The 12,006-nt window shown below is 46.1% G+C and overlaps 1 protein-coding gene across 4 annotated transcripts in view; it reads right to left on the minus strand.

Annotated features, from left to right (window-relative positions):
* ephb2b (eph receptor B2b) overlaps positions 1-12,006 on the minus strand; it is a 131,661-nt gene that overhangs the window by 16,820 nt on the left and 102,835 nt on the right. For all 4 annotated transcript variants that reach the window (XM_056437268.1, XM_056437266.1, XM_056437267.1 and 1 more), the window contains exons 6-7: positions 2,209-2,333; positions 1,132-1,294 (exon numbers count right to left, since the gene is read on the minus strand). In XM_056437268.1, coding sequence (XP_056293243.1) covers positions 1,132-1,294; positions 2,209-2,333 — 288 coding nt within the window. The remainder of the gene's footprint in view (positions 1-1,131; positions 1,295-2,208; positions 2,334-12,006) is intronic.

Genomic DNA, 12,006 nt, shown 5'->3' on the forward strand with positions numbered 1-12,006 from the left:
AACGACGTTCATGAAATATGGATGAGGTGCTTTTGAAAGCCAATTAGGAAGTAAAGTGTCTTCAACCAGCGCGGGGGAGGGGCTGAATACTGCTGGTTTATGACACACCTGTCCATCTGTATTGTTCAGAACCCGAGACACAGCGGGCCGGGAGTGCCACCAGGAAAAGTACTTTCAGGGGATTTATGAGTCACCATAAAAAGAGGGGAAACACATAAATCCAGTAATAATCAGAATTCTGCAACTGTCGTTTAGCCCAGTGATTCAGAAAGACGAGGTAGGTAACAGGTGATTTTATAAGGGTCACCAATTAAATTATTCGCAATTAAATGCTCGAATCTGTTATTAAAGGCGTATTTTCCATTTGGTTTACTGATGAGAGGAATGTAACATGTATATGTTTTCAATAACGCATGAAACAAAGTTGTGATTCATCAAGCGTATCATCTTGAACAGGTAAAGCACGCTGATGGATATGACGGAATGCAGAGAGGTCTGCTTTACTCTTCCTCCTCGTCATCAAAGGTGCATTGTTGACCTGGCGTCGAGTCATCAGTGTCTTCTTTCAGCAGGAAACATAAATTCCAGATGAAAATCCCCTTTGGACGAGTCTCCGCTTCTCTTGACTCAATATTTACAGTCTGTTTTTTTGATATATCTTTAGTGTGTGTGTGTGTGTGTGTGTGTGTGGCGGCATCAGCGACGCTGGTATGAAGGTTCGGGGCTAATGATGTAATGACGGCCCCGAGGCTGCAGGAAATGAGACGTTGGGAGAGGGGAAAACCCAGAACCCTCCGACCTCCAGCATTAACCTGAACTTCTTCTTCTTCTTCTTCTTCTTCTTCTTCTTCTTCTTCTTCTTCTTCTTCTTCTTCCACCCGATGAGACTCCGCCCCACCAGCCCAGACTTCAAGGCAAACAGCTAAAAAGCTTAAAATAAATGAATAAATACATGTGTTCCCCACTCGTCTGGCTGTGACTGTTTACTCCACAAACACGACTCCCTTTCATTCCCACGCAGCTGTCCGCGTCCACGCCGCGGGGCGGCGGCGTAGCCCCCCCCCCCCCCCCCCCCTGAGAGGCGTTAACGGCCCCTTTGCGTGCTCCGGGGAACATTTGGGGAATTCTCACCCTCCGTCATGGTCTGGAAGTACAGTTTGCCGCTGTAGCGTCCGAAGCCGGCCACGGTGCGCGCCCGGACCTGGAACACGTAGATGCTGCCCGGCTTGAGGCCGCGGATGACCACCGTGTTGGTCTGGCTCCTGACGGCGGTGGCGTTGTACTCCGATTGGTCCTTTTTTTGGGGGGAAGAAGAAGGAGAAAAAAAACAACGATTTGTTGAATTTGTGCACATTAGTAATTACAGTCCGATTGCAGAGGCCAACAATTACGAAATGCCACGAGAATAAATTACATAGCGGGAGGAGATGTGGGGAGTCGGGACGAGCGAACGATACGACAGTATCCCGAAACACAGCGCTTCATTTGAGTGTTTTAGTCATTTCACATCGTTCTATCCTCATTAGAGACATTTTAGCCACATATATAGCAAATAAGACGTGTAACTCAACACAATATGCTCGACGGGTCCGATCTAACGCTGGAATGTTGCTTCTGCACTGTAACGGAAAAAAATGAGAGCAGAAATGATAGCGAGAAAAAAGCGCAGACGCTCGTCTTTTCGCACACACACACACACACACACACACACACACACACACACAAAGCTGAGATGGCTGAGAGGTCCGTTTAAGAAGGTAGATTTGGTGGCAGGCTGGTGTTTCCTGAGCCGGGGGGGGGGGGGGCAGGACAATTGTTTTGACAGCTCTCACCAGCAGTGTCAGAAAAAGGGGAATTAAGACTCAGAAAGTGGAACGGCTCAGCGTGCAGACGAACGCTCGGCATGCGCCATTGTGCTTCCCCCCGGTGATCTTTATATATATATATTTGTGTCCGCGAGTTGTTCTTGGGAGAGAGAGGAGTATGCTGATTCATGCTCGCCCTTCTCGATCCTATTTTTACCGCACCGTCGTTTCAGCCGCAGGTCTCGGCGCGTCGGTCCCCCGCGGCCCCCGGCTGCGGTTTCCGTGTCCCGGTGACTGACCGTGATTATAATTGCCAGAGACGAGCAGAAGTTCGGAGCAGCGTTCAGAAGCTCTGACTGCACGCCCCCCCGCCCCCCCCCTGGTACTCTGGAACGTGTCCTACCTTCTCGTAGTACTGCAGCTCGTAGTCCAGGATGACCCCGTTGGGCTGGTCCGGCTGGGACCAGGACAGCGTGATGCTGTCCACCGTGCGGCTGACCTGGTGCATGATGGACACCGTGGACGGGGCTGTGGGGGGGGGGGGGGGGGGGAGACATGTCTGTTAAGCAGGGTTCACACACATGGTGACCAGTGGGTTTACAGGACTTTAGGATGTTGTGAAATCACGAGTATTTACCTTAAATGACACAAAGGAATGAGAGACAATAGTTTAGTTAAAAGAATAAACAGTTATATCAATATTTATCCTCTTAATTAAACTGCCTAAATGAACATATGAATGTAACAGGGTTCACACACATGGTGACCATCGGGTTTCGAGGACCTTTAAATAAAAATTTCCATGACCAAACATTTTGTGAAATCTCGGTGTAAACATGAAAAAGTCAGAAAATGTCCTATTTAAACAAACAATGAGAATTCCAAAGTGTACAGTATATAACCTTCAATAACACACATGAATGAGAGACAATAATTTGATTAATAAACACTTACATAAAAAAGAAAAAAAGAAAAAATATATATATTTTGAGCGTCTTTCTTTTAAAAACATTATTTATTTCAAACTCATCTGAAATGGATACGAACACATTTCCATATTTTTTACAGGCCTGGAAATAACCATTTTTTTAAAGTTCCATGACTTTCCATGACTGTCTGACCCCTGATTAACACTTCTTCATGTTTTTTTTTTTTTTACTTTTACGCTAAAAAAATTGTTTTCATAACTTTTCCAGGCTTGGAAATAAGCACCATAACGTTCCACGACCGTACTATCCCTGATAAAACACATTTCCATGATTTTTCCAAAACTATTCATAACTTTTCCAGGCCTGGAGATAACCTTTTTTAAATTTTTATTCCATGACTTTTCCAGCTTTTCCACGAACCCTGGTCCAGGCCGAGGAGGCGGACTGATGGCGGCGCGCTCCATCTTCACGCGTCACGCACGGAGCATTTTTATAGCATCTTTAACCCCGGATACCAACACAGAGGTTGTCCTGCATAAACTCTGTGATGCCCCCCCCCCCCCCCCCGCCGCGTGTCAACTGTGATTTTCCATGTGATTAATTCCCTCTTGTCTAAAGCGCCGAGAACAGAACCACCTTCTCTAAATACTTCAGTCTGAGCCCCAGCAGACCGCCGTGCGTTACCACGTGCAGGAGGAAGCACGCTGCTTTTTTTCTCGCGGGCTTCGCATAAACTAAAAAAAGAAAGAAGAAAAAACAGCACAAGACACAAGTGGCATGGAGGCAACGCGTCTTTCTCGTGTTGCCTTCCCCGCTCTGTAGTGCCTGAGTGAGTTGTTTACGCGTGAGGACGACCCGAGCAGAGCGCTCGCTGGAAACCACCGCCGGGAGCTCCTCACATCTTCCTGTTCTCACATCCTCTCTCTCTCTTTGAAAAATCAAGTTCATAAAGCGACGGCCTGAAATGAATTCACGGGACGCATTTGTTTTTACCATTTGACGTTGGCAGTGCTGCTCGACGATGATGCAGCTTCACAGAAAAACAAGTCGATTCTCAATGCATCAGGAACAAAAACACTCTCAAAGACAAATGGAGAACAGTTGTCATGTGAGGTAAACATTTGTCTAGCGCGACAGTTCCTCTGAAGAGAAGCCAAGGAGTGACTCCATGGTCCAATGGAGCGTCACGAGAGGTTTTTAACTTGATGTCCATCTTGTAAACATCATAAATAAAGCTTTTCTTTTTGTCGTGGTTACATTAAACTTGTCATATACGTAACTTTTTCTTTTTCTGGAATTTTTTTCACATCAAAACAAATAATAACCCCCCCCCTCCCCTCCCATTCCTTGAGTTTATTCACATATATTCCAGGGCCTCGTTGAGTCATGGGTGGCCCGCTGCAGTCGTGCGTCGCCCCGGGACTCAAACCGTCGTACATTCTTCGTTAAAGGCCGGGGGGTGGGGGGGGGGGCGCCATCACCTCACGGCCCTCCAGAGCAGCCATTAAGAATAGTTCAGAGTGCCGTGGGTCGGCGTGGAGCTGAGAGAAGCTCCGTCTGGGGAGCCTGGCGAGGCCTGCAGGCCTCTGCGTCTGAGCCGCTCTGTGTGTGTGTGTGTGGAGGGTGGGCTGTGGAGGGCTGCTGGCCAGGATTTATGAACACCCAGCCCCACACCGGTCCCCTACAGGCTGCTCACACACACACACACACACACACACACACACACACACACACACACACACACACACACGCACGCGCAGCCCTCGGACGGCTCCCCTGATTCCCGGGCAATAAAGAGCCGTAGTCTCTCCACCGGCTCTCTACGGAAAATCCACTGGCTGGGAAACGACGACAACCTGCCACGCCTCTGTAATGAAAGATTCTGCAGCCGCATGTGTGTGTGTGTGGTTTTTAAAAAGCTCCTCTAGATAACACGGACGCTGAACATACAGCGTGTAGTGAGGAAACCAATGATAAGAGGGAGACAAAGTAAACTAGAACGGGCACTCGGTAGAGCGCATACCTTCGCATATCACAAGATTGGGCATTGAATTATGAACATGTTGGCATTAGTTGCATGCCAATTGGATAGATTTTGACCTTTTCATGACCTTGACCTTGACCTTTAACCCGATCGATCCCAAAATCTAATCAAATGGTCCCCGGATAATAACCAATCATCCCACCGAATTTCATGCGATTCGGTTTAACACTTTTTGAGTTATGCGAGTAACACGCATACAAATAAATAAATACACGGCGATCAAAACATTACCTTCCGCATTTTCAAGGTAAAAAGCCCTCATTCTCATCAGCTAATAAGCCCCGCCCCCTCTGACCCAAACAGGCGAGTCCACCTCGGGCGACACATTACGACGTCTCATAATAATATCGCCGATGCTCAAGAGGACTGAGCGCGTCCTCCCGGCGAGCCAGCAGACGGTGAATAGACGAGGAGCGCCTCCTCGTGACGCCGGAGGTACCGGATAACGGTCACAGTTATCCGGTCGGGACCTCCGGAATCTCCTCGGTCTCACTGCACACACACACACACACACACACACACACACACACACACACACACACACACACACACACACACGGTTTGACGACAGCCTAATAATAAGGCCCGCCGCTCCTCTCAGAGGAGCTCACGAGTCTCCCATTACGGATGTACAAGACTGCCACATGGCCCTTTTTTTCTTCTTTTCGTTCCTGCAGAGCATTTCCATTAAAGCACACGGCGGCGGCGGCGGCGGAGCCACGCCCCCGGTAACCCGATCCGGAGCCGGGTGAAACAAAGGCAGCTCATGTGTTCACGTACAGAGGATGGACACATGCCAACGTGAAAAGCTGTCGGGAGGGAGAACACTGAGAGTTCTCTCTTCTCCCGCGCTCGGAGAACGACTTCCAGACGGCGGGCGGGGCGATGACAGTCGCCACGTCTGAGCCCGGGGGGGGAGGGGCTTATCTTCGAAAAGGAAGAAGTCACTGGGATTACATTTTTTAAAAAAGGGAAGATATGGAGTTGTTGAAGGTTTCAGCTCGGAGAGGAAATCTCAATCCAGCTGTGGCGAGTATTTCACGTCAATTGGGTACATGCGTTTTTAAGATAAACTGACATCCCCCCAATTTGCTCGGGGAATGCAGCGGTCCGCCGAGCTGCGGCGGGGATCCACATGTGAAAACCATTTTTGTCGATTTTAATTTATGTAATCTACAAGCATCCATTGTGTTCATAAACTAGAACAACTTAATCTATAATTCACAGGCTCCGGTAAATACTCGGTTTCCGTCGCGTCGACATCGTTCATCCCCAAGTTTCGCCGCCTGCGTGTTCCAGTTGTTTCAAGACATTTTCTTTGTTGTTTTTAATAATTATTTCCCAACCAAAGTGGATCGCTCCCCATTAAAGACAATTAGGAATGTAAAAAAACACGGAGGTAAGAAAGTTTCCATCGTTAACGACGTCAAAGTCGGGCTCCACTTTCACCGTAATGCGTTATTTATCTGGTTTTCTTTCCCAATAAAAGCTCCATTCATGTCCTTAAAGCAGGAGTATCACTCATGTTCACCGTGGGCCAAATCAGCATCATGGCCGCCCTCTTAAAGGGCCGGAAACACTGAATAAACTCCTCGAACATGTTGTTAAATAACCCTCTTTGCATTTGATTATTGTTTATTTGAGTTTAGAAATATTGTACATGAGAAAATGTCTCTAATATGACAACATAAATATATTTTTTCCTAAACCTTCAAAATAAAAGCACAGGATATTTTTCTTCAATTTCTTTAAGAAAAGGTGATTACGTGTCCTAAATCTTCAAAATAAAAGCACGGGATATTTTTCTTCTGTTTCTTTAAGAAAAGATGATCACGTGTCCTAAACCTTCAAAATAAAAGTACAGGATATTTTTCTTCTGTTTCTTTAAGAAAACGTGATCACGTGTCCCAAACCTTCAAAATAAAAGCACGGGATATTTTTCTTCTGTTTCTTTAAGAAAAGGTGATCACGTGTCCTAAACCTTCAAAATAAAAGCACGGGATATTTTTCTTCTGTTTCTTTAAGAAAAGGTGATTACGTGTCCTAAATCTTACAAATAAAAGCACGGGATATTTTTCTTCTGTTTCTTTAAGAAAAGGTGATAACGTGTCCTAAACCTTCGAAATAAAGGTTTATTAAAAGGTTTATTAAAAGGTCATCACTTGTCTTAAACCTTCAAAATAAAAGTACGGGATATTTTTCTTCTGTTTCTTTAAGAAAAGGTGATCACGTGTCCTAAACCTTCGAAATAAAAGCACAAGATATTTTTCTTCTGTTTCTTTAAGAAAAGGTGATTATATGTCTTTAAAGCGGCGAGGGGCCACATTAAACGATGCGGCGGGCCTTGTGTTCGACACCTGTGCCTTAAAGAAACCAACGGAGCGGTTCTGATGGCAAAGACAGAGAATTGTACGTTTACATTATTAAATCAGACGGCGGCTCTGTAAAGACCGACGGCCCCGGTGAACACGCCCGTAAACCGCGAGTTTCCACCGTGCACCACCGGGAGAGAGAGAGAGAAACCAGACGGAGGAGGAGACGCCGCAGACATCGTTTCTCATGTGGAGGGCCGGAGATGCTTCGCTGATGAATATTAATGGGACATTCAAGGTGTTTCATTTTCCAGAGAACACACAGCTCTACGTGGGATCGCGTGTTCAACGTCAGTTTAACGACTAAACGACGCGGTTTTATTTGTGTTTTCTCCAATATATCCAACGTTAAAGACAATAAAGACGTTTTTAATAAGCTGGGGGAGGTCCATCTGAAACTTTTTCCCCCCGCGTGGCTTCCCTGTGAGAGGATGGGAGGCCCCAGCTGTTGTGAGAGGATCAGGTTTCAGACCCCACATCGTTACCCGGGGCCTGGGATCTGATATGAAAGGCGGCTCTGGCGTCGCTCTCTGGCCTCGGCCCAACGCCGCGCCACACAGAGGCCTCTGTGTCGCTCCACGTCTCTAACGGACGTCTCGCCGTTGTGTTTGAACACCTCCGGACCTCCCTAATCAATTAAAGATGGGAGGTTTTTTTACGGGGATATTTCCCGCTCATTTAAATCCGAGCCCATTTAACGGGGCCGTGCTTCTGCTTAACGGCAGCGGGAAGGCTTTCACCCCCCCCCGTTAGTTTACGCCTCTTATCTTTTATTACGCTGCACTCTTTTGGTGGGCTTTTTTCTCTCCTCCCTCTCCCTCCCTCTCTTTCCACTTTCTCTTTCGACCGCTCCCTTGTTTCTACAGTGAAGCCTCGTTACTAAGGGCCGATATATGAGCATGATGGGCATGTTCATTAAGCGGGGCCGCTGGAGGGAGACCACGGAGACGGGGGAGCTCAGGCATGGGAGCACCGTGTGCACACCGCCCTCTTTTGGACAGGTCTCATCCAGTGTGTGTGTGTGTGTGTGTGTGTGGGGGGGGGGGGTTCAGGTACTCCAGGAGCCCAAGACACCAGCCTGTTCCACCGAAGCCACGAGGAGCGACTCATACACTCATTGAATGTGTTCATGTAACTTCTGGTCACATGACATCTATTCTTCTGTCCATCCTGGAGAGGGATCCTCCTCTCCTTGCTTCCTTTTTCTCCACGTGACATTTTTTTCCCTCCTATTTTTCCTAATCCGATGTTTAAGGTCAAAGGTCAGGGATGTCGTATGTGCAGAGACCGTAAAAGCCCTCCGAGGGGAATTCGAAATTACGGCAAATCCAAAAATAGGGCCTTTTTTATTCTCTGATTGGACCGCGAGAGACAACGCCGCCCGACTATGTCACCACCTCTTGCTCTCGTTTCACTCTTTTACAAGATTTTTTATTTATTTTTTAAGAAAGAAAAAAGGAATCGCCTCCCAACATTTACGTGAATCGCACGCTTCTGAGAAAGTGTAAATGTTCTCCTTTTATCTCTCTCTCTCTCACATCCCAGCCATGTGGTTCTGATGATTAGACGTTCTGGCGCACGGGGCAAAGCTATGATTTTGAGGGAAGAGGGGGAGAAGGAGGAGGAGGAGGAGGAGGAGGGGAGGAGGGGGAGGCAGCGAGAACAGGTCCGGGCTCGTAAAATTCCCTTTTCCTTCTTTCGTTGTAAAAATGGTTTTCCCCCGCAGCGCCGCGTCTCTCCCAGAGGACCCAGAACCAGCTGGTTCTCCGACCGGGACGCCTGCTCCCCCCCCCAAAAACCGGCTGCCGCTGCTCCCCGACTGCCCGTTTATGAGCGGCACGTCGAGCCGTCTTAAAGGGAGAGGCCCCGTATTTGCGTGTACTTTTAGCACGCTGGCATCCTGCCGCGTTTCCCCAGCTGCAAGGGATTGTGGGCCTTTTTTTTCTAACATCTATAAAGAATTTTTTTTTTTTTTCCAGTGCAGTAAAGCTACAAAAAGTGAGATTTCAGTTCATCAAGTTTGAAACCATCTGCATTGGAAAAGATTGGGAGGGGGGGAGGGGGCTGTAACACACTCGTATACACATCATAAGCTAATTATAAAATAAGGCACTTCGGGGGCTTGAAGAGTTTTCAGATGCTCGCGAGAGGTCGGCGGCTTAAATCTAAACCCACCGAGATCCGTATTTATGGGGCCGGCGCCGCTCGGAGAATTATGGAGCAGAACCGAAGAAGTTCTGTTGGAGCGCGGCACTGAACACCAGACTCAGGGTCTGAGCCCCTGTGAGCTCTTTCAATTGTAATAATTGAATAGTGCACGTGGTCTGAGTGACGTCCATCTGACTGATAATAATTATAATAATAACTTTATTTATAAAAACAGAGTTTACAAAGTGCTCTGCAGAGAATCAAGGAAAAACAGATGGATGGTCAAATACAAACACAGAATAAAGAACAACAGACAAACCGAAGAGGTACGTAAAAGGACGACGTCACCTAAACGCTGCTCTGTAAAAATGTTTTTTAAGAAGAAGTGATTTAAAAGAAGAGCCGTATCCAACTTTGTGTTGTATTAAAACAAAGCTTTTGATGGACGTCGACAGCTGGACACGAGCGTACGTGTCCATCTGGTTCCGTTTAAGGAACGCTTTTTAATAAACCAAATGAATGTTGGGAATTTCTAACCTGAACCGAATTACGGTTATTGAGAAGGTTTGATTTGAAAACAATACAAAGTTCCCAAATTCTGAAAAGCCCCCTTGTGAAAGAGAGATTGTAAGATGCTTCTGACAAAGGGTCCCAGATCTGCTGAGGTTCTCTGAGTCTCTGGGGGGAGGGGGGGGGACTCTGACTCTGGATTCTGTTTAGCATGCGAGACGTTTTCCTGCATTTAAACAAACTTCCAAAAACTGGCATCGGCACAGGAGAAGAAAACTCTGCGTGGCAATATGTTTTGAATTGTTGTGATGAAAAATTGTTGGAAAATATTGTTTGGTCGATGTCACGTGAAATAAGTTTAAATAACTTTGCTGGTCGGGGAAGTGCTGACAAGAGGGGACCGGAGTTGAATATCTGTTTATTGCCCCGTAATCGGGTTATGTGGATTGACGTGATTCGGCCCGCGTTGCCATGCCGATTGCAGCGAAACCAACAACAACGTGTGCGCGGAACAAACAAGTCATGTTTGGAGTGTTCTGGATTCAAAACATCTGTAAACGAGCACGTCTCAAAGCATCTCATCGGAACGGTTGCTGTCGGTTACTCCGAAAACACACACACCTCACACACCTCACTGCAGTCTGAGTATTATATTTAGTAATGCAATATCTACATGTAATATAGATATATATATATATATATTCAGATATATATACAAACATATATATATACATATATATACACTTATATCTCCATATATATATATATATATATGTGTGTGTGTATATATATATATGTATTTATATATATATATATATATTCAGATATACACACATATATAAATACATATATATACACATATATATGTATATATAAATAAATATATATATAAATACATAGATATACACACACATATATATATAAATAAATATATTTATAAATACATATATATACACACACATATATATATAAATAAATATATATATATAAATATATATATATATACATCTATATATATATATATATATATGTATGTTATATAGGACTCCCGCCCCCTCCTCCTGTTGTTGCCGAGCATTGAGACGTGAAAGTTGCTTGTAGCACATCTGCTCCGGTTCAATGTTAATGCTCGGAGATGACTGCTGGCTTAATGTTGAAGTCATGCTTATCTACACACACGCACACACACACACACACACACACACACACAGTGAGGCAGCAGCAACGACTGGCACACAATGGGCAAGGATTATAAAAAGATCATCTCCGCTTATAAAGTTCCTGACCCCAATTTACACGTGAAACCTTGGAGGGGAGGAGGACGGTGGAGCACATGATCGACGTGAGGGAAACCGAGGCCACATTTAAAAAATAGAGAGACGCATTAGTGACATTGGAGTGGGAGCCCGGGGAAGAGAAGGAGGGGGGGGGGGGGCAGCTCGCCTGTCGTGTTCAAACCAGAAACTTCAGACAATGACGTCCCTGTTCAAAAAGGAATACTTGATCCGAGTGTCACCGCAGGAACTTGAACTTCAAGAGTGTGTTTGGCAAACAGAGAAGACGAGGAAACGAGAGCCAAAAAGAGACAGAAGGGAGGAAGAGGAGGAGGAGGAGGAGGAGCGCCATTGTGTTCGTCACGGATCCATGACTCAATAAAGTTCAGATACAAATCTCTAAATGTATGTAAAGAGTGAACAAACCGCTGCGTTAAAGCAGCGCCGATGAGCTCTGACGCACCGCGACGGCCTTTCAGCCCAGATCTGCATGCATGCGATGCGCGCCCTCTATTCCCCCGGTCCCTGAACACATCGCGAAGGAAGAGATCCATACGCAGGGAAGTAACCACACGGCGACTGAATGCTTTATGAACACGACCAATTACTTAACTCATCCTGACCATCCGTGTGCTAATTCGCTCACCGGGGGACTCCTAATTTAATTCACATCGCATGCATGAGGTTATTTAAAGTCATCTGACACTGCCAGGACCCCCGCAGGCCGCTCGCTGTATCGCAGAGTCCGCGGTTTTCCCGCGGAATTGGGCTACTTTTGAAGTGTTGCCGCGGGTTGAATTTTTTGCCCGCTGGTTCGGGTAGACCTATTTTGCATGCAAATTACATGAATATCTTTAAATAAAAATCCATATTTTAAATGAAATAATTTATTTATCCCCAAATCCTACCAAACTGACTCTCGAT

Source organism: Pseudoliparis swirei, chromosome 18 (assembly GCF_029220125.1).
Source record: "Pseudoliparis swirei isolate HS2019 ecotype Mariana Trench chromosome 18, NWPU_hadal_v1, whole genome shotgun sequence".
NCBI classification, from domain to species: Eukaryota; Metazoa; Chordata; class Actinopteri; order Perciformes; family Liparidae; genus Pseudoliparis; species Pseudoliparis swirei.